At 40.5% G+C, this 25,784-nt stretch overlaps 1 protein-coding gene across 2 annotated transcripts in view; it reads left to right on the plus strand.

Annotated features, from left to right (window-relative positions):
• Positions 1–25,784, plus strand: part of LOC136830265 (CDK5 regulatory subunit-associated protein 3) — a 119,933-nt gene that overhangs the window by 35,777 nt on the left and 58,372 nt on the right. For both annotated transcript variants that reach the window (XM_067089630.1, XM_067089629.1), the window contains exon 3: positions 1,222–1,322. In XM_067089630.1, the coding sequence (XP_066945731.1) occupies positions 1,222–1,322 (101 nt within the window). The remainder of the gene's footprint in view (positions 1–1,221; positions 1,323–25,784) is intronic.

The raw sequence follows: 25,784 nt of genomic DNA on the forward strand, positions 1-25,784 counted from the left end.
TTTATTCATTTAAAGTTAATATTGAAAACATAATTGACTTCACTTATTTTCATTACTAACAAAGCAAAAGAGATATGGCAAATTTTTGCTGTCGGGAAGTTGTAAACAATACGTGGCACTGCCCTCATGGTCATGCAACAAACTGATGGCGGCTGATTCAAAATCAAGCCGAACCAAGGGAGTTCCCAGACCACAGAATGCCAGTGAACCTCATCCACTGTTCCAGGGACCAATCACAACACTCGGGACAAGTATTAGTAATTGAATGTGCTTGCTGCATTTGGTGCAAACAGTGTGCGGGTCTGCCTCAAAGGGTGAGAGAAAGCAATTGCAACATCGTTCTCCCATACCCGGGCAAAAGCGAGGTTTAGGCTTAGTAGATGATTTGTGGGTTTGCATGATATCCAAGAATAAGAACAGACACATTACAATTATACTTCAAGCACAACAAAAGGAAGAAAAAACCAAGATGAAGTACAGGTAGAACAGCCAGGAAACATTCGGGCAGAGGAAGACAGGATTGCATCTGCTCTTGACGAAGGCTATAAGGCAAGTGGTTATGCGACATAGCAAAGGGAGGTGGTGAGGGTACCCCTCACCTCTCCCACTGGTAGGGCAACTACCGAATAACCTTGTTGTGTAGAATAGCCTGCTCCAGCTTGCACTGAAGGTAATTCCTATGTAAAGACCTCAGGTTTGTATGTTGGGAAAAATACAAATTACTTTTAAAATTTGTAATTTTAAGAGGTTCAACTGTATGTAATTTTTTGGATACTCATACTGTTAAAGTAGATTCCTTCCAGCCTCCCCATTTCTTAGTGGGTTGTTTAGAAGAAATCTGGAAAGTACTAAAACATTCAAAACCCATCTGTTGGAGAACAGGTGCACTAAACAGCGTAGTTGGCGCAACTAGGTTTTTCTTTTTTGAATGCTGACCACACCTGAGCAGTGTGAAGTTTTAAGCTTAACTTAACCAATCAGTAAGTATTGAAATAATAGATTTTATTTTGAAAATTATTATTATTTTGGAATAGTGTGATGTGTTCTATCAGATGTAATGAGGTAAAGGTTTTGCACAGTACAGGTTTGTAGATTAAGAAATATTAAAATTGTCTTGGGCTTTTTAGATGACACAGTTTACTTACTGTGGTGTAGACTGGAAATTTTACCAAAACATAACACTTATTGTAGCCCTAATAATTTTTTTATTTTTCTCTTCAGATATCAACTATTTCCATTGCCTGAAAATTATAGAAATTTTGAAAGAGACTGAGAAGGACAGTAAGAATATATTAGGCTGGTATGGTTCCCAGCGTATGAAGGTAAATCTTGATTTTATCCTCATTTCAGAGTTGAAATGGATTTTTTGGAGAGTATTTGAATTAGTTTTAGAAGTTGAGGATGGAATTATTTCATACATAATTCATCTTTAAGAGTTGCTTCTGTATAAGTATGAAGTATTTTTTTTTCTTGACCCTGCATTGTTGTATAGATTTAAATCTTGGTAAATGCTGTATCATTGTGTAGGGCTTGCTGTTTGCAATGTAGGCAGTAATGATGGATGTTTACAGTGACTTTTGAGTCCTTATTTGCAAATGTATTCCTTGGATTTGATGGCGGTGGTAGAGGATGAAGGTGCTTTTGTATGTCGAGTTTCCCGATCTTTCCTGAGGGGCTTTTACATAACCATTGTGATGCTTTATTTTAATTAAACAGGATCTTATCTGAACCATTTCTCAGCTGGTTAATAGGGGTGGCAACCAAAGTAATGTTTACACATCTCAATCTTAGGTCTCATCCAGCCTGAAAACAGAGAGCTACACACCTCCTGAAGTAGATGCTATTGTACTTTGCACAACTTCGCCCATTCCTCAGCAAGGTCTTGAGCTTGGTCCACCCCCAAGGTTGAAGCTTAGCCACAAGACCTTTGTCAGTAACAACCCTCACAGTCAGAACTTACGTGTCCAAAAATTATCCATACATCCCTGAACTTCATAAACAACACACATAAGATGCAAAGGTCTACACTGTGTATTTTATACTAATAATTCCAAATCTCGTAACAGGCATAGGATTTGTTGCCATTTTACCTGATAAAACAAATTATCAGTAGTTCTCTTACCAAACAATGCTTCTGTTTTCACAGCAGAAATATGAACAATAAATTCACCACTTAAGAATGTTAAAACCTACCCACCATAGAAATTTGTCATCCTCAGCCATTGGAGAAACACCATTTAAGCCTTCAGAACTGCAGTTCAAAAGTTCTCTTATACAGCAAGTTAAGTTTAAATTATATGAAGCTGATGTAAAAGAAATATGTTGGATCCCTGCTCATATTGGCATAAAGCTGCAGTTACTAGGACCAGATCAAACATGAACATCCCCGTCAGTGATTATTTAACACCCCCACAACTCTTCATACTGAATAAATGGCAGATTTTATGGAGTAATGAACTGGATGACAACGAATTAAAGCAGATAAAATCGAAATATTGTGCTAGAGACTTCCAGTTTGTTGCAAAATGAAGGTACATGATTGAATATTACTAGAATGTAAGAGTTTTAGCTTATAATTGCATTTTTTTACCATTTTGGTCGAGTTAAAGTTGACCGAAGGTTGAAATTTTGGCAGTTATCGTGATTTATATGAAAATATTTCATATAAATCACTAAAATTATGACATTTTCTTTAAATAAAAGTGAATGTCACACTGTAGTTCTTTTATCGTGTATTTGAAATGGTCCACTTGATTGATCCGTCTTACTTTCGGCCCTCTCCTAACATTTTCTTCATAGTACAAGTGTGAGGTTTTCCTCTTGTTAGACCTTTAGGACCTTTTTTGTTTTTTAATTGAATCTTACCTATTATGATAGCCTGATGTGGGAATAAAGAAGTAAATATTTTAAAATTAAATTTTATAAAAGTTTCTAATTTTGAAATTAATCCGATGTGGGAATTACAGCTACCATAATAACCCTTAAACGCCTACTGGACGTATCATACGTCGACTAAAATTGTCTGTTGGGTGCCAAGTGGACGTACCGTCGTCGACTACAAAAATTTCAACCTTCGGTCAATTTGACTCGACCGAAATGGTTGAAAAACGCAATTGTAAGCTAAAACTCTTACATTCTAGTAATATTCAATCATTTACCTTCATTTTGCAACAAATTGGAAGTCTCTAGCACTATATTTCGATTTATGGTGAATTTTTTAAAAAACTTTTTCCTTACGTCTGCACGGTAACTCGTCCGAAAATTTCAGAAATTCTTTCATCATTTTGTCGTAATTTTTGCACTGTTTTATATTAGCCGTTACATAAAGTTTTATATATGAAAATGTGTGCAATTTCATGTAAAATACAACAAAATACAACCCATGGTTGTAGCTTGTATCAGTTTGGAAATATTTTCATATAAATCTCGATAACTGCCAAAATTTCAACCTTCGGTCAACTTTGACTCGACCGAAATGGTAAAAACGCAATTGTAAGCTAAAACTCTTACATTCTAGTAATATTCAATCATTTACCTTCATTTTGCAACAAATTGGAAGTCTCTAGCACACTATTACGATTTATGATGAATTTTTGAAAAAAACTTTTTCCTTACGTCCGCGCCAGAAATTCTTCGTCACGTTGTCGTAATGTTTGCACCGTTTTATATTAGTCGTTACATAAAGTTTTATATATGGAAATATGCGCAATTTCATGTAGAATACAACAGAAAATAACTCATGGTTGTAGCTTTTATCAGTTTTGAAATATTTTCATATAAATCACGATAACTGCCAAAATTTCAACCTTCGGTCAATTTTAACTCGACCAAAATGGTAAAAATCGCAATTATAAGCTAAAACTCTTACATTCTAGTAATAGTCAATCATGTACCTTCATTTTACAACAAACTGGAAGTCTCTACACAATATTTCGATTTATGGTGAATTTCTTAAAAAAACTTTTTCCTTTCGTCTCATGTAACTCGGCCAAACATCTCAGAAATTCTTTCGTCACATTGTCGTAATGTTTGCATCGTTTTACATTAGTCATTACATAAACTTTTATATATGAAAAGTGCACAATTTCATGTAGAATACAACAGAAAATAATTCATGGTTGTAGCTTTTATCACTTTTGAAATATTTTCACATAAATCACGATAACTGCCAAAATTTTAACCTTCGGTCAACTTTAACTCGACCGAAATGGTCGAAAAACGCAATTGTAAGCTAAAACTCTTACATTCGAGTAATATTCAATCATTTACCTTTATTTTGCAATAAATTGGAAGTCTCTAGCACAATATTTCGATTTATGGTGAATTTTTGAAAAAAACATTTTCCTTACGTCCAGCGCGTAACTCGGCCTAACATCTCAGAAATTCTTTCATCACGTTGTCGTAATGTTTGCACCGTTTTATATTAGTCGTTACATAAACTTTTATATATGAAAATGTGCGCAATTTCATGTAGAATACAACAGAAAATAACTCATGGTTGTAGCTTTTATCAGTTTTGAAGTATTTTCATATAAATTACGATAAATAGAAAAAATTCGACCTTTGGTCAACTTTAACTCGACCGAAATGGTCGAAAACTGCAATTGTAAGCTAAAACACTTACAGTCTAGTAATATTCAATCAATTAGCTTCATTTTTCAACAAACGGGAAGTCTCTAGCACAGTATTTCGATTTATGGTGAATTTTTGAAAAAAACATTTTTTTACGTCCAGCGCTTTACGGACTCATGCATCATATTGTGATAATATTTTCTCTGTGTTGCTTTGATCGTTTTACAGTTTGTTATATACCAAAATCATTGCAATTTAGTGTACAATACAAAGAAAAAAATAATCCGTTAGCTTTAACTGTTTTGCTCACAGCGATTTGTATAAAATTATATATGAAAATTTTTTTTGTGCTGTCATATATTTCAATATTTATATATGATAATGATATTTTTTCATTTCTGATGGTTGCATATTAAACTTCAGGCAATGACAAAAAAGGAGCTAAAAATGAACTCTTAATCTTAAAAACTAAGCGTGCATGATTTTTAAAAAAAAACTTTTTCCGACAAAACTCCTGAATGCCAACGGGAGACGTTTTTTGTAAATAGAGGCTCGGTGTTTAAGGGATAAGGGAGTAAGATTTTAAAAGTAAAATTTATCATAAAAATTTCAATACTGTGAGTTTCCCCTTCAGCATTGATGACCTCATAGGTCCTAGTGCTTGGCCTTTTGTGTAAAGTTTATATTCCATTCCATTTCATTGATCCATGGGTACTTAATGCCCATGTGACCCATGCGATAGCTTTATTTAAATTTTTTCTGACAAAGCCATTAATCATGAAATAGTGTTAGTCTGTGTGAGATGGCTCCAGACACACCAGCTTGAATATCTTGTAAAGAGACCAACTTTGTGGAATATGGGAACAGCTGAAGCAAGGGCAGTCATGCAGGATATTACACCATTGTTTATATGCAGTAATGTTTTCTGCTATAGCTAAGGTTCTTTTGTACTTTGTAATATTTTTATTTTCTGCTATAGCTAAGGGTCTTTTGGTTTCTTTTGCAGTATTTTACTTCTGTAATCATGTAGGATATTTTCACAATTGTGATTGTTTATTTTTTGTTCAGCTGTACTGCTAGCTTACTTTTTACCTTATGTACAGTAATGCTTCCTTCCTTATCTAAGGTGCTTTTGTAATGTTTCCCGCTGTAATTAATGTTTATAATGTTTTGCAGTGTACTGCTAGCTTGTTTTAAGCATTGCATGCTCAAAGCTACCAAAACATTTTTCCTGAATATGCCCTCTTAAAATGAGGGTGCATCTTGTATGCCATCAAATGTAACTTTGGTGCTTCAAAACCTCATTGTCTTCAAGCTATCTGCTCCTTGGCCTAGATAGTCTTATTTTCAGGCAGCTTTCAGTTGGCTCCAAGATCTTTTATGCCACATTGCTCTCAAACTTTGTATTCCTTCCAGAGAAGTCATTAGTGCCCTTTGCATCAATGCTTCTCTACCCTTCAGCAGCATAGCTCCAAGTCACCTTTTTGGTTTGTTGGTTGGGGATTCATTCCAATGTAAGTTGCCAAGTAGAGTTGGTTAGCAAAGACAAGATTCTTGTGTCCTCTCTGATATCCTCATCAAGAGCTTTGGAGGATTAGGAAGTTCACTGATGAAGAACCTTGAGTCTCGTAAGTACTCTGCTATATCTACTACCTCAATAGATTACCTCCAGGCCTTACCCTTCCAATCCAATATAGATTTAGGTCTCAGTGATGAGTTGGCCTCTTAAGTCATGGAAGGGGCCTATTGAGGAGATTCAGACTTTTTGTCATTTTTACCAGTTGATCCAGCAGGCGGATTAAACCTCCATTTTAGGACTTTACCTCAGTGATGCACAGCTTCACTAGACCACCTTACAAATCCCTGGCTATCATCTCTTTGTTGCCATTGCTGCCTCAAAGTGTGGAAGTGAATTTCATGCCCTTCTGGGGAGTCTTTCATTCTAGCAGTTAGTCTTTGGTGGGTCAGTTGTCTCATTGTAGTATCCTTCAAGTTGGTTTATTTGGAGCCATTTCAGTTCAATGTTATTATTATTATTATTATTATTATTATTATTATTATTATTATTATTATTATTATTTTATATACAAATTTCATAACCTCATGAATCACGAGATTGGTGAAGAAATCCACAGTGATGTCAGTGTAAAAATATATGTAAAACATTTTTAGGAATAAATCTTACCTACTGTTGAAGATAGCTTATATCTCTGCGCTGGTAGGCAAGTCAGAATGCAAACAAAAGATCGAACGGCAGCCCAGATTACTGTTTAGTACACTTGATCTCCAGTAGGAGTGTTTTGAATGCTTTAGCTCTTGTCAGAATTCTCCTTGCTGCCGTTGTTTATAGGCACTTGTTGGTATTTCATGGCTGTTTGCTGCTATTACAGTACAGTACTGTACATTTATTTTTCCTTGGATGCCTTCCAATTTAATCAAGGCTAAGAATGTCAGGTTCTGTTGGAATGATTACTGTGTTACCAGGATGTGATTTTTTAGGAGGTAAACACTGTTTGTGCCGGCTGCAGTTGTGTAAATTGTGATCTTGAGAATAGATGAGAGGAAGTAGGATTTTCAAGGAACTTTCTGGTTAAGTGTCTTTAGTATAGTAAGAGAAGGGAAGCAGACAGATTAGGAAAGCAAGTAGTTAGGTCAGGTCACCAATCTTCCTTTCTTCCCCTTCTCCAGGTCCTTCATCTGTATTTATTCTTACTTAGTCTAGGCTTTTTCTTTGCTAATGTTTTAGTTAGTGCTGAGATTTCCTCTTTAGCTCCACCTTCCACTCCCCTTTCAATTTAGGAAAAGTGTACATATTGAGAAATTGGAAATTTGTTAGGGAACTATTCCAGGCCCCCCCCCCATAGTGTCCAATCACTTTCATGTTCCTTTGTACTGTAAGAGGCATCTGTAGCCTAAGCCTAGGACTGCCCTGCGACAGTTGGGAGAGTCTGCTGCTAGGGAACCAGGTCGGTTCTCAGTGATTTGGTACTGTACCCTCCTTCACCTGCCTCTCCATTGTTCATGCTCTGAGTCGTGTTTAGTGTGTTAGCTGAAAGATTGTTTCCCACTGTTTTGGGAAACATTAACTTCGCAATGTATGCGACCTCTACCGTCATCAGCACCTAGTATAAGGTTGTTAGCACTAGTAGGACTAATTATTTATGTACAGGCAGTCCCCAGTTAATGACAGGGTTCCGTTCCCGGCCAAGCTCCACTAACCGAAAATCAGTGAAAATAGTGCCGTTGTCTGGTTATTGCACCAATAAACCGCTTACCGATGCCAATAAACAGACTACCAGCACTGAAAATTGCTTACCAGTGCCAAAAATTTTTGTTAACAACAGCGCTAGCCAAGCGCTGTAACACCAAAATGCTGTTAACCGATGCCGTCGGTAAGCAGGGACTGCCTGTATAGGCAGTATTATTGATATATAGACACCACCCTACTTACAAATGAGTTATGTTCTGGACAGCCATTTTTATGTTGAATTGTTTGTAAGTTGGTTACTGTACTCTTCATACCTATTTAAGTGCAGTATGATATAAAGTCAATACAGTACAGTACTTTACATTTTTTCATCCTAAAACACAATTCACTGTACATACAGTAATGTATTTTATAAAATAGGCATGCAGAACAAAATTTGAACTTAAGAGTGGCAAGATGGAGCACTCTAAACACAGTTTTAATTTGCCATCCTGTTTGTTTTTAATCTTTGAATGTTTGTAAGTTGAGTGTTCGTAAGTAGGGTTGCGTTTGTAATGTGTCTGTAGTGAGTTGTACTTTCCTGATGTGATGTTGGTTCATTCACTTGTTAAACCAATTTCTTCATCTATTGCTCATTCTAAATCCTTGTCTGCTATCCTATTCCACTTTCTCTGTTGAAATGCACTTTTTTCATTTTTTACATGCTTTTTCTTTGGCTATCAGCGAATCTCTTACTTCTGCTTCAATTAATGTTTCTCTTTCCAATCCTACCGTGGCTACAGTACCTTCTGTTGTTTCCAAGCTAGATATTATTCTAGCTATTTGGATTTCTAAGGATGTGTTGTATGGGAATGCTCTCATGTCTATTGACTCACTCTCGGATGAGGCGGGAGAGTCGTCGTAACTCCTTTGCCCCCAGCCTCCCAACATTTCCTGTTTTCTTTTGCTCAGCTGGCTTGTGTCAACTCAGCTGAGTCTCTTCAGTATCCATTTCTGTCTCCCTTTCATCACGTCACGGATGCATTACGGGTACTCGGCTGCTGTCTCCTCCTGTCATCAGCTGACTCGCTTTCAGATGAGGCAGGAAAGTCATCATAACTTCTCTCCCCCCTGCCTCCCAACATTTCCCATTTTTTTTGCTCAGCTGAGTTTTGTTGTCTCAGCTGAGTCTATGCAGTCTACGTTTCCCTGTTTCCCTTTCATTTGGTCGCAGATGCATTACAGGTAATCAGCTGCTGTCTCCTCCTGGTCATCACCGGTCACCTCTTGTCGCCAGCTATCGCCTCCTGTTGCCCTCTGATGGAAGAATTTGAATCGGAGGAATCTCCTTCGGTTCGTGCGCGTTTTGTTGAAGTCTCGGAGAATGGCCTCTTATGATACAGGCACTTAATTGGCACTTAAACTGTCTTCAGTCAAAGATTCGTTTTTCTTTGTCTCATTCCTTTGAAGAGACAAACTCGAGACAGACAAGTGCTTTGGACATGCTGGAACTGAGTCTGTTGTCCAGATCTCTGTTTAGAATGTTGAATTTTTATCTTGACTAAACTTTTGTTCAGTATAATTGCCTCTTTGTGCCAGCTAGAGAGGTTGAGGCACCAGCTTAGTGTGTTTGTGGCACCTCAGTGTTTTTTGTGCCTGCGGGAGTTGAGCAAGGAAGGGTGTTAGAGTTTTTAACTTGTGCAGTCGAACATGTTTTTGATGCTGTGGACTAATGTTCTCATGTTTATACTAAATGGGCTTGGGAGAAGTGAGAACATGTGTGCTCTTATCTGAGGTAAGGTTTATACTGCACAGGATATGGTGGCTGTTTTGGTTTCTCCTGTGGGTTACCTTCTAAGTCTGACTCTCTTGAAGGCAATAAGATTCCTTTTCGGTTCTCTTCCACTGGTTTAGTCTCCTATAGCTGTTCCTTTGTGTCTTCTCCAGCAGAAGTATCTTATTCTTTAGTAGGAGGGTATAATTGGAAAGAATGCAATGGAGCAGGTGTCGGTAACTCACTGGGATTTTACCTCTAACTTTTTCCTAGCACCATAAGCAACCGCAAGTGCAGTAGACATTTTCCTCATACCAGTACATCCTCACTCACGAAAGTTCCTTAGATGTGTATTTGCAGAGAAGGTATTGCTGTTCAAGGCACATTGTTTTGGCTTGTGCACAGTGCCTCTGTAAGTATTCAAAAGGAATTTATTTCCCGTAGACAGATGGTGTCAACTTTTAGGAGCAAGAATTCTTTTCTTCCAAGTCAACTGGTTCAAGTTGGCCAACTGTGTTGACATTATTCCAAAGGGCAATGATCTGTTGCCTCACCTGGTTCAGTCTCTGTGCATTACGATTTTCAAGAGACTTCCATAACTCCTCCTCAGTACATTCTTATCTGGTGATGTGGGGATACTTTTGCAATTTGCAGGCTTGTCTGTCGGAGGACAAATAGGCACTTCTTGTTTTTGAAGAATTTCAGCCCTTAAGGAATCTTTCTAGTAGATAATGGCTTTCTTTGTTAGGAACATGGCCTAACTGGAGAATTTGTCAGATTAATCAGGCACAATTACAGTACTGTTTCAGCATAAGAGATTATAACTTACAGCTAACATTCATAAAACTTGTAAGTATTCCAGGACCATCAGTGCCACCAGGTCCTGTAGGTTGTTTTTCCCTCTGCCTTGTGACACAAAAATTTTGACAAGTGTCGCTACACTGACTTGCAATACACCATAGAATGGTCAACACTACACCTGGTAAACCTTACGAGACGTCAAGGTGGTGGAAAGGCCATCGAAGATTCCTATTAGGTTTATCCCTGGTCAGAAACTAGTCGTAGCAGAAAGATTGCTTCTTTGAGTGATATGAACAATATGGTATTGGTTCAATAGTTCATTCTGCTGAAGGGCAATGTTATTGGCAAATTAGGATTCAGGAAGGACAAAACTACTTATAGAGTGGTCCAATAGTCATTGTAGAATTAGAGGAGCACTCAAATGTGGCCTTATTAGCATGTGGATAAACAGGAATGACCAGTCTACTACTACTCCTTTGAGGTCCCTCAGGCTTGAGCAGTGGATGTGTTTCTTCAAGTTTTGCCTGATTCAGACTCATATGCCTTCCTCCTTTATCTAATCTAAAGAAAGTATTGAACAAATTTCTAGTACAAGAATTGTTCAATGACTCCCAGTAGATGTCTCTCATATTCTTCTGTTCAAGGAGAAATTACCAAATTCCATGCAGTTCCACTAACTTTCACATCTCACACTTAACCACCCAAGAAGGGGATTTTCAAGGTATCATGGATTCTATCCTTAAGTGGAAAATAACTGTGGCCTTGTATCAGAAATGGTTTGTGTATGGCTTAGGGTGCCATTCTTGAGGAATTTTCAGCACCTGTCTGATCAGTATGCAACAGTTACTCAATTTACACACCTGTTCCCGTCACACTGCTCACCCAAGCCAGCTCACAACCCCAACAAACAAAAAAAAAGACTTACGAACCGACCAACAAACCACAAACGAGAGCACTCACAAATTTTCATCACCACCACAAACTCCTGACTCGTGGCCATGACCATTTTCATAACTAACCCCCTCTGTACGTCTTATAACATCACAACAACAACCATCGCACCATCCCAAACATGGTGAGAGGGCTGGCTTTGCATACCCAATAAAATTAACAGCATACTTTGTCTACAGTCTTAAATGTATAACTCATACACCTACTTCAGTAACCCATTTAATAAAAATAAAAAAATAATAATGATTAAATTTATAAAACTGACAGATAATCATACTTATCTCCTCCTTTCCCTCCAACCTCTTCTTATCGTAATTCCCTCCAATCTCCAGTGTTCTTCAATTCTTTACCTTCTACATAATTTCTGATATTTTCCCATGAAACTCCTGCTTTAGTTAATGTATCAGCTATTTGATGCTTTCCTTTTATCCATCTAAACTTCTTTATTTCTGCAGATTCTATTGTTTCTCTTATTGCCGCAGTATCAGTTTTTAGTCTCTTACTACTTACTCCTGTGCTTGATTTAATTGCAGTCATTAATGTTTTACTATCAGTTTTAGCCAATGATTCTAATTTTCTCTCTCGTATTATCTCTCCCCACAATGGTAGATTTTGCTACTCTGCTTGATTTTCTGGATTTCCACCACTTGGGAATTTCTCCCCTTACCATCTTTCAAGGATATCACATAACCCAATTGCATATGACCATGTTCAGTAGTACCAAATGAAGCATCTGCATAGGCTTCCCAATAAATCTTTTCTTCTTCTAACTCACTTATTATCACTTCTCCCTTCTTGTTCTCGTACTTGCAATTTCCCTTTCAATTTCCCTATTGTTTCCTTTAAAAATCCTTCAGTTCCTCCATAACAAAAATCATCTACGTGTGTACATAAAATACTTTTCAATTTATTGTCTCTCCTCCAAAAGAATATGTTAGGTTCTAATCATGTACTCTCACCTGTAAGGTCCTCCACCACTTTACCACCTTACAATACCATGCTTTTGCTTCATCCTTCAACCCATAAACAGTTTTCTTCAATTTCCATAATCCACTCCAACCATCTTCACTAGTTGATTTTAAATGTAGTACCTCTCTTTGTATTTCACCACCTTGCAAATATGCATTTGTATATCTAATGTATAGCAAGTCTAATCTTTTAATTTAATTATTGTCAAACAAAATTTTAAAATTTTGGAATGGCATGTTGGAGCATCTTTTTCCCATTCAGCCATTTCTTCTTCAAAACCTCTAGCTACCAATTTTGCTTTATATATCCTTTCTCCCCCTTTTAGCTTTTCAGTTACTATCCATCTTGTAGATATAGCTTCTTGTCCAACTTCATTTACCTCCTTATATACATTGTTTTCTCACCAGCTTTGTAGTTCTTTTTTTCTAGCTTCAATTACACGTTTATTTTCAAAACCTAGTAAAACTCTTCTTCATCTTCAGTTTTTTCTGCATGACTGTACAGTAATCTCTTAAGTTGATCCATCCCTTGTCACCTGACTGTGAGTCTTGTACATTGTGTGAATCAGCCCAAAATTTGCTTCATCTTTTTCCTGCAAGACTTAGTATAGTCCATTCTTCTGCTTGTCCTTTATTTTTGTTTATAGCTCTAACTATTTCCTGTTTTGATCTCCATCTGCATTCCTTCTCCAGCCCATTACCATCTCTTTTCCTTCCTGCCCATCTATATTCCCTTCCTTTGATGCACAGGATTCATCCTTCACAGTACTGTACTGTATATGTTTTATCTATTTTAGGTATCTTCTTTTTCTGATGACAGGCCTTGAATCCTAGTAACATGTATTCTAGCTACTTCTCTTAGAGAATCGCTATGTTTAACCACTGCCATTTTACCTGATACTCCCACTACCTGAGCAGGTCCTCTCCATTCATTTTCATTTTCTCTCTCATAGAATACCTCATCTTCCACTACTGCTTCTTTAACTATGTTCTCTGACATTTTTGTTTAAAGCAATTCTTATTTCTGGATCGGGGTCCCGTGTCAGCCGGTGAAATAATCCATTCAGCACTTATTTCTAGGTAATTCCGTTGCTAGATACCAGAGAAAAGCTAAATGTAAAGCTGGGGTTACTACCCCCAGAGCGAGCTCCAAGAAATGGAGTCGTATATGGTAAAGGGTGAGATTGTCACAATCACAGGACCCTGCCCTATAAAGATTCCCAATGTCAAAAGTCCCAACGAGAGAGGAGCCGATACAAGCCCATGCACTACTCGCGGACTGTACACAAGGCAACACTAGCCGCATTCCATTTTAGCACGCGATTTCGTTCACACGTAGTTTCGTTGTGATCCTTATTTTGTGCTCTATTTTGGCATTTTTATGGCATCCTCGCAAGGTTCTTCTTCAACAACTTGAGTACCAGTGTTTTTTGTTTTTTAGGCGATTGAGGCTCCTTATTTTCCTTTAGTTTAATAATTAAAGGGATTTATAACACCCTTCTCGATCTCCTCTCACGGCGTCTCTTGACCTCTCTTGGTCTTGGGTCGGCATGTTTGTTTTGTGTTTTTTATTAGTATCCCTTTTTATTTGGGATATTTTACCAATTAATGATTCCTAACTTTAGTGGGTTTGATTAATTTTATGTTTGTTCTGTACCCCTTTGCTACGAGAAGTGCTGTTTAGCGTTTAGGCTACGAGCTACCCCCTCGGGCCCATTCGCTTTTTATCATGGCTTCATTACGAGAGTGATGTTTAGTGTTTAGGCTACGAGCTACCCCCTCGGGCCCATTCGCTTTTTATCGTGGCTTCATTACGAGTGTGATGTTTAGCGTTTAGGCTACGAGCTACCCCCTCGGGCCCATTCGCTTTTTATCGTGGCTTCATTACGAGAAGTGCTGTTGAGCGTTTAGGCTACGAGCTACCCCCTCGAGCCCATTCGCTTATTATCATGGCCTCATTATGCCTTAATTTTGTCCCTCACTTCTCTTAGCCTTTGGGATCTTATTTTCATTGGTACTGTTACGGTTTTTATTTTGTTTTTATAATTTTGTTTATTTTGTGAATTTTGTGTTCCCTTCCTGGTCAGGTGCTGTCTTGCTGTTTAGACTACGTGGTTCCCCCTCGGGCCTATTCGCTTCTTATTTTGGCTTTATTTTGCCTTGTTTTAGACTCACTTCTCTAAGCTTATGGGAACATGATTTTCATTGGTACATTTAGTTTTGACCTTGTGCTCGGATGCTTTTGAATTTTGTTAATTTTGGGTACTTTTATTTAACTGGAGGTCGGCCATTTCCCTTCACGTTCATGTCGTGTTGGGCCTGCTTATCCTCCTACATGTGCCTTATAGAAAATTTTTGTTTTATTATGCATTATTTGAGTTATTAGTTAGCCTTTACCCCTCTCCTAGGCTTCCTTCCTTTGCATCGCCTCAGTTAGGTTAGCCTAGGGGTTGGCTATAACACTTTTTCCCTTCGAGGAAAAATCATTAAGGGAGGGACGATCTCGATCTGTACGTATGAGTTTCATGTCTGTGATCTCGTTCTGTACATATGTGTTTTATGTCTGGTGCTTCCCTTTGTTTGGTTTTGGCTTGGATATATTGCCTACGTCCACCCTCTCCCTGTTTCGGCTTTTCACTTAGGCTAATGTTCCTAATAAGTTAAGCTGGAATAGCGAGGGTTTACCTCATGTAGCCTATCCTAGTTCAATCCTTCTTTGGGTTGCTTACCAGTGGTGACCGGGAGTGCTCTCCCCACTCCTGTTCACACTTCTTTTACCGACTATATATATATTTTTTTTTTGTGGTATCGAGAATCCCCTTCTCTCCCTTTTATCCTTTGCTCTCTCTCTCCCCTTGAGTGCAATTTATCCTTATTTTGTGCTGTAGCCTACATCCCCTCCCTCTGCATTGATTGGTTGTCCCTCGGTGTGTCTGACCTTATCGGTTGGCACTCCACCTGGACCTGGAGGTGACTGGGAGTGTTCTCCCCACTCCTGTTCACACTCCTTTTCCTTTCTTTGCTCTCCTGGCCGTAGAGGTTTTGCCCTTCCTCTCCTTTTCTCTCGCTCTTGTCGTGCAACACAGCTCACATAGCGAGGGGATCTATGAGAATCTCTGGGCGCCCGGGAGTGCTGTCCCACCCTGGTCGCTACTTTGGGTTACCAACCTCCTGGCCTATCCTTCCCCTTCCTTTTACGTCGACTGTTTCCCTTCGTGGTGCTTCCTACATGTTCGCACCTCACTGTTGGGATCTCATACGAGGCCAGTTAGCGTTTTCCACCTAACTGTCTTCTGTTTTATTTACTTTCGGCGTTCCCCTCCATTTTGCTACTACCTATTCGGTGTTTCGTTATCTTGTTGGGCGCTCTCCTTGCTTACTGCTCCGGCGATTTTAGTGTTTAGCAGTCAGCGTTTTTTCCACCCACCGCTATCACTTCGTTCAGGATATCCTCCTCCGGGGGTTTTCCTCTCTTGGCTCTGAGTGCGCCCACTTCCGAACAGTTATGTTTCCGTCACATATTGTTCAAACATGGTCGCTTCGGAATGTTCCGTTGACTCTGTTTTTATGTGTATGAGTTTTGTCCTGTTAGCCCGGTTTTCTCTCGGTTTTCTCCGGTTTTCTCCGGGGTTTTCCTGGTCTGACTAGGCTAAGTGGCTGCTCGGTACTCTGCTCCGGCATCCGTTCCAGCATGTCCACTTCTCATACGTTTTCAGCTGGTTTTGTCGAGTGCAGGAATGCTCCGCTATCCTGCAACAAGCCAGTGATCACGGAGTCTATAGTTCCCATTCCGGTGCGCAGTCTGTTTTGGAGAATTTATAGTTTGGCACGGAAGGTTATGAAGTACGCTATGCTTTCCCCAAGCAGACTTCTTGATGAACCCGTAGGTTTTATATATATACCTGTCAGTTTCGTCTCCGCCAAACTCCGCCTCATGTGACTTATTCTTGTCTCGGAAGGTTGTAAAGTACACTATGCTCTCTCCGAGCAGGCTACTGGATGAATCCGTAGGTTTTATTTACACCAGTCGGTTTTATCTCTGCCAAACGCCGCCTCATTTGGCTTATTATTAGTCGTTTGGCACCCGGCAGATTGCGTTGTACGCTATGCTCTCCCGAGCAGGCTACCTGATGAATCCGTAGGTTTCATATACACCTGTCGGTTTTACCTCCGTCAAGCTCCGCCTCATGTGGCTTATTAATAGTCGCTCTTTCGGTGTTTGGGCTCTCTCCGGGAGAGATTCTCTGTGGATCGGTAGGTTTCATATACGCCTATCGATTTCCCTCCGCCAAACTCCGTCTCCAGGCGAGGTTCTCGATAAATCGGTAGGTTTCATATAAACCTATCGGTTCTCCGCCTCATGTGGCTTATTAATAGTCACTCTTTCGGTGTTTGGGCTCTCTCCGGGCGAGATTCTCGGTGAATCGGTAGGTTTCATATACGCCTATCAATTTCCCTCCGCCAAACTCCGTCTCCGGGCGAGATTCTCGATAAATCGGTAGGTTTCATATACACCTATCGGTTTTTCCTTCGCCAAACTCCGTCTCATATGACTTATTAATAGTTGCTCCTCCGGTGTTTGGGGTCCTAATTTTTCCCCTCCTGGAGGCCGGCCGCAAGTCTCGTAACTCTTCGCTTCAAGTTAACTGTTTACGGAGAGTTTTCTGAAGACGTTGCAGCCTTCTGTCTCGTTCTCGAACCTGTGAACATCGTCCCGGAGCGATAAGTAGGTGCGAGAATAAGTGAGGCAAACCTTTTCCGCTTAGCTCGGAATTAGGTGAGGCAAACTTTTCCTTTAGGGGATTCGTTAGCTTCTCATCCCTTTTCGACGGTTCCTGGTCTACCGTCCCTAAGGTGAAATCAGTCAAAAAAGACCCTTTTTTAAACCAAGAAGACCCGCTCCGGGGCCCCCTCGAGGACGTCTCGGATCTCTAATCCGGTGCCGTCTACGAGTTTGGCCTCGTCTTCTGGAAAGGGACACGGCCCAAGCAAAGCAAGGTTACCCCCTCCTTCCTTTGTTGAAGACTCTTTTACGGGTCTCCTTATAAGGAGCTCGATTTGAGGGTCATTGTCAACCTATCAAACTATCTATCTACCTCATGGTCCGTGCCTTCCCTTTCCCAGGAGCTTAAATCCCAAAGGGATTAATCTCAAGACTCATTGTCAATGGATCACCTGTTAAAAACCTGCTTCGTTCCAGAATTCTATCGTTCCGGACACCTCCACCTCTTTTCCCCTCCAGTCTGGGGAACCTTGGCGCCTAACCCTTTATGCTTCCCAGCATGAAGGCACCCTCCTATCGGGGGTGTGGGCACACGGAGGTTGGTGGAATTGCATTTCTTCCCTTCCGGCCTGGTATCCCCTTATCCGGGTTTTACCAGACTGTCAGAAGGAGCATGGCATCTATCTGGCAGGATCCCTAAGTGAGCCCTCATCTTCCCTAGGGGCTGGGCACATTGTCTCCATTGGGAACTCTAACGGAGTGGCAGGCGGAGAATTCCAAGTTCACGCCAGCTATGGGGTCTTACCGTGCTCTCTTTGAGAGCCCTGCTTCCTACCCCTTGTGCTCCGAATGTAGCCCCTCTTATCAACAGGCTTGTTTCGAAAATAAACCGCTGAGGCATTTCCGGGAGACAGATATCACAGATATGTTCACAATGAATCTCTAACCCCGGACTACACTTCTAATTTATTCAGCGTACAGCTCCCTAAGCTTCCGGAGTCAATTCCCGGAAGCTGAAACAGGGTGTAAGTCAGGCTTGCCCGTTCCGCCTTGAGCCGAGAAATCTTATGAACAGTTTCACCTGGAGAATTAATCTTTTCCCCAGGTGGGCGTTGTTACGGTCCGTCCGGGGCTACTAATGTTACTCAGAGCCTCCGTTCTCGTGGGTGTCTACCTTACGAGCGGAAACAATCTGATCTTGCCGGACCCTATCCCAAGTCCGGCAAGAAGTTCATGTAGTTCAAGAGCCCCCCTGCTCAGGCGGTGGTGCAGGCTCTTCAGGTTTCTGCCCCTGGACAGCCGTCAACCTCTCACTCCCAGCCTCCACCTCGATGTGTGCGGGTTCAGCCAACACATCAGCCTCTTGTAACACCCCCGTGTGTCTCTGCCTCCCCCATGTGCCTCCGCCGGAGTTTTCTTTGCTTCATACGAAAACCCAAGGAAAGAATTTTCACTAGACATTCTGCCAGAGGCTCTGACCCTCGGGGTTATCATAGGAGCAGGGAAGCATCCTACTCCTCTCCGAGAAATTGGGAAGGCATACGCTTCAGGGGAGACAATCAAGCCTCCTCCCTGTAGTATTTCTCATATGTGTGGGAGGCTGTACCATTTTCGGGGCCACTGGAACTTCAGTCCCTGGGCCCAGAGTATAGTTATCAAGGCCCGGGGTGGAGCTGGACTGTTGTCCCCCTCCCCCAATCAGGTTCAATCAGCCTCCGGCCAGAGTTCTTGGGGTCTTTGTGAATGGCCTGTCAGGCTTTTTCAGTCTGCCAAGGAAGTTCCCTTCCACTGGAAAGTTTTTCCGGGCGTGTCCCGTTTATTTTCCTCATTCAATGCGGCAAGTCTCGGTTGCTTACAGTCTTGTGGGTTCGGATCCTACTGCTCCGTGGAGCTGTAACCACCTCTATAGACCTTTCCGACGCTTCCTTTCACATCTTGGTTGCAGAAAGGTTCTATCCCTTCTTGGGATTCAGACTCGGGGAGCAGGCGTACCCCTTCAGGTTCATGCCCTCCTCAATGCAGCTCCAGAGTCTTTGCCAGTTTGAACAATACCGTAGTTCAACAGCTCCGGTATTAGAAGGCTATGCTAGCTGCATATCTAGTTGCCTGGCTCATTTGGGCACCCAGCGTCGGGAATTGCCTGAGGGTGCCGGTCATTATAATCGGTTTTCTAGAGTCTCTAGGCTTCTAAGTAAACAGGAAGGAATCCCACCTGATTCCGGAGGGTAGCCTTCAGTAGTTGTGAATCCAGTGGAAGCGGAAAAAGATAGCAAGGGCGACCTATCATTTCATCAACTCAAGCATACCTCTCGCCGTGCCCAAGAGAAGGTCTTGGGTTCTCTCCAGTTTGCTTCAGTGACGGTTCTCCTTCTGAAGTCAAAGCTGGAGTTTATAACCGGGTATGGCGGAGTCAGGGACGTGTCTCCTGATTCCTCCTGTTTGAATAGTGGCCTCCGGCCTTGCACAACTATCAAGTGCTTATCGAAGTCAGTTCCTCTCCAGCTTTCCCCTCCGGCCTCAGTATTCCATGCCGTCACCTCTCTGGGCGGGTGGGGTGGATATTTTTGGCCCAATGAAGTACATGGAACTTAGTCGGTCACGTTCCGGCAGTTCCATATCAACGCTTTGGAGGGCTGTGGCAGTCTTCCTGTCCTTGGGAAACTTCTTCCTCCCAAGAGGTTTCAGTTTAGGCTGGTTCTGAACAAAACAGCAATAGTGCGCTGCGTAAACAAGTGGTTTTGGACTAGAGTTGCTTCATTCAGGTTATGGTTCATTCTTCTCCATAACCAACAGACACAAGTGCCTCTGTCTACCACCCTTCTCGTAGGGGTCCAAAAGGTCACTACTTTTTCCCTATCCAGGGCCTCCCCCCTGGTGTCGGAATAGTCCTTAGACGGAGCGTCATTCAGGTAGTCTTGTGACCTTTTCCTGGCCCTGGAAGTAGGTCTGTTTGCAACCCAATTCAGCCACAAACTATCAAGCTGTCACGTCTGGTATAAACTCAGCCTGCGTCAGCCCCCTCAAGTTCTGATGCCCTGGCTTTGTGGTCTTTGTGAATCTTACAGTTTAGGAGGAAACTGATATTGGTCCTGTTATTACTGTTTTCCTAAAATCAGTTAAGGGATCCTACTCTACTGCAGTATGGTTCTGCAGTTAAGTAACTAGCACTCTTCACATAGTTTTCGAAGCTACAGTAATGATGTGGCCGCATTGTCCTCGAGGAAAGTGTTTTGTTGGAACCAGACTCACAGGCTCTTAACTTTCATCCCTAAGGTCTGTGTTCGTCTAAGACCAGTACTCCGTCCACATTCGGTTTCCTGGTCTTTGAGTAATGTATCGGAGTTAGCTTCGGTAACCAACAATCATCTTGTTCTTACCTTTCCTTGTTGGGGAAGACCCAAAATTTTTAATCAGCTTAGCTTCTAGTGTTAGTTTTCCTGTACTGTCTGCCCTGTCTAGCGGAACCAATCATTTTGGTTTCCCCTCATCAGGGTAGTGTTGCGAATTCCTCACCCTAACTTTCTATCTACAGTTGAAGGTCCTCATTTTCGGTGGTCACCTTGGAAAGTACTCCCCCTTTTACAAGGTCTGTTTCTGTGCCCAGTTTTCTCCTTACAGGCTTTTTTGACAAGACCTCGCAATTTTGTCAGATCCTCTCTTTTTAAAAAAAAAGGGGGTTACTGTTGTCAGTGTGTCTACTATTAGGCAGAAAGTATTTTTTTAATACAAGCCTATTCAGGTTCAATCCTAAGCTCATGATCTTAGACGGTGACCACTTACATTATTTTCATTACATGAATTTAGAGGACCTTACTAATGTTCAAGGTAGAATTCTCCTAGTTTTCAACGTCTCTATTTTAAGTCTTTATTAGCATTAGAATGATGTTTATTTCTCTGTTATTATTTCACCGGCTGACACGGGACCCCGATCCAGAAAAAGGATTTTGACAAAGGAAAAATATATTTCTGGGGAGGGGCCCATGTCACCCGGTGACCCACCCCTGTTTTTTCATTCTCTCCCTCCCATGGTAAACATCATTCTAGTGGGGTGGGTGCTAACATGGAATGCGGCTAGTGTTGCCTTGTGTACAGTCCGCGAGTAGTGCATGGGCTTGTATCGGCTCCTCTCTCGTTGGGACTTTTGACATTGGGAATCTTTATAGGGCAGGGTCTCGTGATTGTGACAATCTCACCCTTTACCATATACGACTCCATTTCTTGGAGCTCGCTCTGGGGGTAGTAACCCCAGCTTTACATTTAGCTTTTCTCTGGTATCTAGCAACGGAATTACCTAGAAATAAGTGCTGAATGGATTATTTCACCGGGTGACACGGGCCCCTCCCCAGAAATAGATTTTTCCTTTGTCAAAAAACTTTTTTATTACAAGAATCATTTTTGATAAACACTTCTCTGGCCTTATGCATTGCATTCAGTGTATCCCTAACTATACTTTCTTCCATACTTCTCTCACTGCTCCCATTAAATTCAGCAAAGAAGGGTTTTTTTCCAAATACAAGTTGGTTAGGGGAGAAACCAACATTATTTATTAAGCAGTTCCTGGCACTCACTACCCATCTTAATGCTATTGACCTATCTACTTCCTCATCATCTTTCATCTTTCTTAAGCTTTCTTTGATTATGCCTACCATCTTCTCACATATTCCATTGCTCCATGGGGATTCAGATGCTGTGGCCAATACTTTAATATTCCATCTTTCTGCCGTCCTTACTTTTTAATTTTCAAATTCTCCCTCATTGTCTGATAATATTTTAGAGGGTGCTCCAATTATTGCAAACCACACAGCAGAAAGTGTCTTTATAATAGTCTCTGGTTTCTTGTCTTTTATCCAAAAGGCATGACAATACCTCGTTGCGATATCTACCATTACCAAGAACTTTTTCTCTTCTGTCTCCCACATCCATTGCTATGCCTTTATTAAATATTTTACTCCAAGAAAATCTTACAAGTGGTTTAGCTGGATTGTTTTTGTATCTTTTACATACCTCACAACTTGCAATCAAGTGTTAGTAAATTTATTTCTTCCTTTTCTTTTTCTCTCAAACCATCATTCCACTGTGCTTCTTCCGTTAGCTTCCATATTTTATCTCCACTTCCATGGCCAAATTATAGATGTAGCATCATAATTGCACCTTTAATTTCCTTTAGACTCTTTCCTTTCCATCCCTCTAGCAACAGTTCTTCTTCTACCTTCCTCCTCAAAATTGGCACAGGCAGTCCTCCATATCGGCGGCATCGGTTAACGGCTGTCTGGTGTTACTGCGCTTAGCTAACAACGTTGTTAACCAGATTTTTGGTGATGGTAAGCAAATTTTGGTGTCTGTAAACTGTTTATCATCATTAGTAAGCAGTTTACTGATGCCAGTAAGTGGTTAACAGCACTGATGAGTGGTTTAATGGTGCTTATGACATCATAAATGCCATTTATTACCATAATTATCGGTGATTTTTGGCTAGCAGCACTCGGCCAGGAACGGAATCCCTGCCGTTAACCGGGGACTGCCTGTATTCTTAGGTGACCTTGTTTATCTTCACTTAACTTCACCTCCATTTCCCCTAATACTTCTATATTAACACAATCCTCTTGTAAATTTTAGTCATACCCATTTTACCCATGGTTTTCTTACCAATTAACAACGGTACATCACCCTGGAAAATTTCTGTCTTCAAATAAAACTTTGTTTTTCAATATCACTGGTATTTCCATTACTCCTTTTGACTTGTATGATGACTCACTGAAATTGAATACTTTACAGGCAGTCATCCCCGGTTATCGGTGATCCGGTTTTACAGCACTTGTCTAGCAACAATGATAACTGGATTTTTGGCGCTGATATACACTTCCCGGTTATCGGCACCGGTAAGTGCTGTTATTGCTGATTTTCGGTTATCAGAGATTTTCGGTTATCGTCACACTGTCAGGAACAGAACCCCTGCCGATAACCAGGGACTGCCTGTATTAGACTCTTTCTTCATATCATTTATTCTCGTCAACTCTGTCTGATTCAAACCCACGATAATGCGTTATAGTCACAGTTCCCCACAAAGTGTCGATTTACATCCTGTGTCTAAAATTGCATCAACCTCTTCCCAAGATTCTTCATCTATTTTACTAACTTCTCCTGTATAAACTTTTTCCTCTTCTTGTCCAGTTTCTAGTTTCTTCTTATTTTGAAAGTTCTGAGGAGGATCCCTAGACCAGTGCCATCCCGATTTGCTTATTGCACACAATGTTACTTTTTCTTCTCTATTTATAGGATTTCTTCCACCACTACCTTGATTCCATTTTCCCCGATATCTTTGATTTTCCCTCTCCCAAAATTTGCATAACCTTCTGACCCCCACCATTCACCTTCCTCTTTATTCCCTAATCCCTCAAATATTCTTTTCATTATCTGTGACACTTATATTCCAACTTTCCCTGACCACAGGCTGCTAATACCATTTGTTTTTTATTTTCTATGAGATTCGCTTGTTGTAGTACATGAAAACCTTTTGCTCCCCCTTCAAGCATGCTCTTCCCTGTCGCTCTACTACACCCTGATTCTGCCTTCTCATATGTAAGTATAAAATCTCTCATCTTTTCAGTAGATTCTCTATTTTGAAATAATTCTTCATTTTACTGTAATTTCCCATTAGAGTATCTTTTAGATATACTGTATAGTACTTCATCTAGTTTAGATATTATCTTTGAACCCTCTTTATTCTTAAGTTCTTTTCTATCTGTCCCTTCTCTCACTTCTAAAACTTTTCCCTTTAAACTCATTCTTATCCTGTCTCTGGATATTTCACTTCCTCTCCACACACCACAAGCCAATCTTTGACGCGTCCTCTCCATCCTTTATATTTGCCCTGTATCCCGCTAAATGTAGGACATTCTCTTCTCCATTTCCATTCTATCCCCAAATGCTTACTGTCAGATTGATTCAATTCTGACACGATCTGCTACCACTCTTAAAAATAAACATCCAGCCCAACGAATATGAATCAACTGCTCAATTTACACACCTGTTCCCATTGCACTTCTCACCCAAGCCAGCTCATGACCCCAGTAAACAAAAGAAAAACTTACGAACTGACCAACAAACCGCAAACAAGAGGGCTCACAAATTTTCATCTCCACCGCAAACTCCTGACTCACTGCTCTCACCACTTTCCTAACTACTGCCTTCTGAACATCTTATGATGTCACAACAACCACCATTGCACCTTTACAAACATCCAACAAAATTAACACCACACTTTGTCTATATTTCTTAAATGTATATATTATGCCTACACCTACTTCACTAATCCATTTAATGAAAATAGCAAAATAATAATGATTAAATTTATAAAACTGACAGATAATCACTGTACAGTACCCCTGTAGACATCAAGCTTTTCACTGTCTACTTTCAAGTTTATCTTTCCATACTTTCCTCAGTGTTGCATCACATGCAGTTTGTTCTGGCTAATGATCAGCACCTTAGGTTTGAGATCAATTGAGATTGAAGCCCCTTCAACTCAGTATCAGTCTCTCTGGAATGAGTTCCATTGAAGTATTTACAATTAAACTCTCTTTTAGTTAGCACAATTGGAGGTTAAGAGTAAATTTATTGCAAGTGCTCTCCTTAAGGCAATGCTATTCTATCTTTTTGCCTTAAGAGCTGAGAATGAAAGTTAAGGCTAAGTTGTTCTAAGAACTGTAAGAATTCCAATTTAACCCCTCTGGTGGGGAAGAAAAGGAAATACTTCTCTGTCCTGTTAGGGCAATTAAAACTTACTTACTTAGGTTAAGCCTGGAAGAGGCAAAGTTAACCTTTGTTAGTGGTTTTAGAAAACCTAGAACATCTTTGTCAAAGGTTTAAGCCTAGAATAGGCAAGTTAAACTTTTATTTTGCAGTTTTAGAAAACCTAGTATGTCGTCATCAAAGGTTAAGCCTGGAAGAGTGAAAGTTAACCTTTTATTATGGGGTGTTACACACCTAGAACATCTTTGTCAAAGGTTAAGCCTGTAGTAGGCAGAGTTGACCTTTTGTTTTGTGGTTTTAGAAATTATAGAATGTCTTTATCAAAGGTTAAGACTGGGAGAGGCAAAGTTAACCTTTTATTTTGTGGCTTTAGAAACTTAGAACATCTTTGCCAAAGAACATGAGTTTTCTGTGACGTATTTGATTATGCTAGCACATGAGAACTAGCTCCATACCTTTTACCTTTATCGAAGGTAAGCATTCATAATGAGAAAGCTTTTGCAACTTCATTTAGTTTTATGACAATTTGTTGCTTGAGGATGGGATTAATGTGGCACAGTACAAGTGCAATATGGTTTTTGCCGCTCACTTCCGTAATTATGTAGAATCGTGTCTGGAAACAGTAAAATCCTTAATCCACTACCAGTAGTTGGTAAAGTCTTTTCCCGAACCGAAAAAAGAGCAATCTTTTTGGCTCTTTGTTTTAATCCTGAGATTGGATATTTTGGGGAGCATGAAGGGACATATATTGTATAGGAGTATTGGATATTTTGGGGAGCATGAAGGGACATATATTGTATAGGAGCATACCAGTATATCATAAAGGTATTTATTTTTAGTTGACTGTTGTTTTATAGGGCTTTTGGACCCAGGCACAGGGGTCCCCTGATGCCCTGATGCCGCTTCTGTTTCATTCTGGCTGAACTAAAGTGGTTTTCTCTACTGTACAAGGCTGCACACTTAGGAGAACCTTGCTCCCTGAATGGAATCCAACTTCTGGCAATAGTAAGATCCAGAAAAAATTCCAGATCAGGTAAGAATGTTTTGGGTTTCATG

This window comes from Macrobrachium rosenbergii, chromosome 46 (genome assembly GCF_040412425.1).
Source record: "Macrobrachium rosenbergii isolate ZJJX-2024 chromosome 46, ASM4041242v1, whole genome shotgun sequence".
Lineage (NCBI taxonomy): Eukaryota > Metazoa > Arthropoda > Malacostraca > Decapoda > Palaemonidae > Macrobrachium > Macrobrachium rosenbergii.